Source organism: Chaetura pelagica, unplaced genomic scaffold (assembly GCF_000747805.2).
Source record: "Chaetura pelagica isolate M959 unplaced genomic scaffold, ChaPel_1.0 scaffold169, whole genome shotgun sequence".
In the NCBI taxonomy this organism is placed as follows: domain Eukaryota; kingdom Metazoa; phylum Chordata; class Aves; order Apodiformes; family Apodidae; genus Chaetura; species Chaetura pelagica.
Window position 1 is genome coordinate 309073 of NW_009954616.1, and position 3050 is coordinate 312122.

At 40.3% G+C, this 3050-nt stretch overlaps 1 protein-coding gene across 1 annotated transcript; it reads right to left on the bottom strand.

The window, feature by feature from the left end:
• Positions 1-234: 234 nt before the first annotated feature.
• On the bottom strand, positions 235-1594 carry S100Z (S100 calcium binding protein Z). The gene is made up of 2 exons (XM_010005540.1): positions 1454-1594; positions 235-393 (listed from the first exon to the last, which is right to left on the bottom strand). The coding sequence occupies exons 1-2, from the start codon at positions 1592-1594 to the stop codon at positions 235-237; spliced, it is 300 nt and encodes a 99-aa protein (XP_010003842.1).
• Between the last annotated feature and the right edge of the window lie 1456 nt (positions 1595-3050).

Genomic DNA, 3050 nt, shown 5'->3' on the forward strand with positions numbered 1-3050 from the left:
ATGCATTACAGATGCATGCAGCACAAAGACTGAAAATATTAAAGTCCAGATCTTAAGTAGCATAAACTGGCTCTAGTTTAGCCTACACCAGCTGCTGATCTGGTCTGTAAGTGGCTTACAGTAGTAACAGTTGGACAGATGATGGTTTGCATTCACTAAATGCTGGTGAGGGCTACCTATTCAGACATGCTTAGCTCACATTTGCGGTCAGGAGGCTGATTGTATCAAGCATTTTTAATATCCCTCTTCCTTTTGCTGTTCTTCAAAGAAATTGTTACATGCCACAGTCAAAGCTGCAACCAGAATGACAAATTCATGAAAATCCACTTCATTGTCTTGGTTGGAGTCCAGATCTTTCATAATCTTGTCAACCAGAAGAGGATCCTTTTGGCCCTAAAGAGACAGAGCAGTGACTTAGCTGTGCAGAATCTAAATGCATAATTCTGACACAGCTGACAGTGTGACCCACTGGTATGTCACAAGCCCCAGTGCCATGAAATAAAATGCTGCATGAAATATGCACTGGAATACTAATATACCATTAATCATACCATTAAAAACATAGGCCTGAAGTCTCAAAAGTGCACAGCAGAACTGAAAGCAGTGTGGCTCCTAAAAGGAAAGCAGGTACTAAGTAGGTATGGAATTTAATCAAATATATTTTAGGACCTGCTGAGTACTTTCTTTTGACAAGATGGATCTGTAATGTGCATTTCTCTGTATCAATCCCTAACAAACACTAATTAGATTACAGGCTTAGTGGTCACATTATATCTCCATTCATCACATTCAAAAATCTTTGTTTAGCAAACAACACATCCTATTCAATGTGAGTAAGAACAGTGAATCTCATAATAATAAATCAATATAAAAGACTAAAAGAAAATCCAATTCAAGGAAATTGATACAATGTAAAGTAGTCCTGCTGACAGTAGTAGGGACAAAAATTCTTACGATTAAGAGGGTACAGAAAAGCAATCATGAATGTGGTCAATGGCCATTTTGTGCGAGATACTTTCTTGTCTCATGAGAACTGGTTGCTGGATTTAATTATTTGAAGGACTTATCTATGCCCTGTTTCTCAAAATAAATAAATAAACAAAAAAAAAACTGTTAAAGACTGATTTAGCATCTATTTTGCTACTGCTTCTAGGCTGCCCTTGCCCTGCTATTCAAAAGTGCAGAGGAGTAAGTGGAGAGCAGGCAGCACATGGCAGGGCACTAGGGTGGACCACCCTCTGGAAACTCACTTGTCTAACAGGATATTTGATCTCATCTCCTTCTGTCTGACTCCATGAAGAGAGCTGTCACCTGAGAGGCTGTAGCAGGATGTGTATAAGGAGATGTTACATAAGGATCTCCTGTATAAGGAGATGTTAATCCTGGACACCTCTATAGCTGCTTATCCCACCCATGAAATAGTAACTTAAAAGTTTTGGGAGCTATGTCTTACTGAAAAGAAGTCAGTGAGCTCACTGGTGAGGAGGTCCTTGAGTTCTCTTTTACTGAGCTTGTATCTGTCTCCTTCTTTGCCAGAGTAGTGATGGAAAATCCTGATCAAGGTGTCCATCGCATCCTCCAGCGGTGTGGACATAGCAGCGAGCGGGAGACCTATGGGGAAAAAGGTTGAAGTCAGTGACACTGCATAGGAGCCAAGATGAAAACTAGTCTCACAGAAGGGATGGAGAGCTAGGCAAAGAGAGAATGTGTTACCAATACTGAAAAAAATGGGTTTCCAGTTGATCCACCCTGTCAGCTTGGTGTGAGGAAGGCTAGACTGCTGTGAATTAAACTGAACTCACTAGCAATTACTTCAAAAAAGTAAATGGAAAGGAAGGCCATTATTTAAGAAAGTGATATGCTGTGACTCCATTTTGCAAAGCTATTATAAAAGGACATGTCTCATACTGATAGCTGAAAACACAGGGAAAATGAAGGCATACCCTCCTACCTTGATCACTCAAGAATTTTCTCAAGAAAATAAGCTCAACAAATAACAGTGTCCAAAGTGGCTGTGCATTTATACAGAAGTTTCCACACCAGTTTCTTTGGTGATTAGAGGAAAGTCAACTTTAATAAGGATGAAAGCATTAGTTTTCCATTTTTTCTGTTGTGTTTGCTTGGGCAGACCTTTCTTCCTGTAAGTCACCTGGAACAAACAAATGTGAACTAGGCACCCCTGGGGCTTTGCCTCATTGAGCATGCAGTAAGAAGGTACACAGGGAGGCACCACCAAGAAAAAAGTTGGAAATGTAATTATTTGCTGAGTAGTTGACTCAAAAAATAACTAAGAATAGAAAACAGGTGAAAAAGGAGACATTATGTTGATTAAGCTCTGGGAGAAAGATTTAAAAGCCAGAATGATATTCAAGGTAAGACTGGAGTCCTGAGAAATATCATTCTGCAAAGGCTAAGACTCACCTGCCTTACAGGCTAGCTGAGGCGTGTGCAGGAAAATACTCAGATCACAGATGGAGATGGACACCTTCCTTACCAACCCTATGCACAGGATCTTGTTTGTCAGACTGAGAGGGTGGATTACACAGAGACAGACGTATAGCTGTCACAAGGATGATGGGGCTTCTGTTTCCCTCTGCATTTGCCTACTCTGTTCAATAAAAGCTGCTTGCTGTAAGTGGGTCACTAAAATATTCACTAGGCAGAGCAGAAGGCTGTGTGTGGAACATACGAGATAGCTTTTATCATTTGAACTTTCACAAATACGCCCAGCAGGGGCCTGAATGTCAAAATTAGAAAATGCTAACAACCACTAAGTCAGTGTAAAATAATTTCCCCCCATTTTCAAAAGAACTCTGACTAATCTGTCTTTTTGCACTTCTACAGCTGAAAGTCTAAATGCCTAGGCACTGGCAGCCAGTGTTCAAAGATAAAAGATACTTGGGTACCTAGAGGTAGCCTTGTAGGTGAGTTTGCCAAAAATCCCTTGAGACATTTATCTGTATTGTCAGATGTCTCCATAAGCCTAAAACATTGGCCCTTGCTGAATTAAATTCTTGGTATAATACATGTGTGTCAGGAGGAAAAAAGGA

Coding starts and splice junctions, on each gene's coding strand:
- S100Z (XM_010005540.1), bottom strand. CDS start 1,594: ATGTCCACACCGCTGGAGGATGCGATGGACACCTTGATCAGGATTTTC. Junction 394..1,453: donor AGCTCACTGACTTCTTTTCA/GTAAGACATAGC, acceptor CTGTCTCTTTAG/GGCCAAAAGGATCCTCTTCT.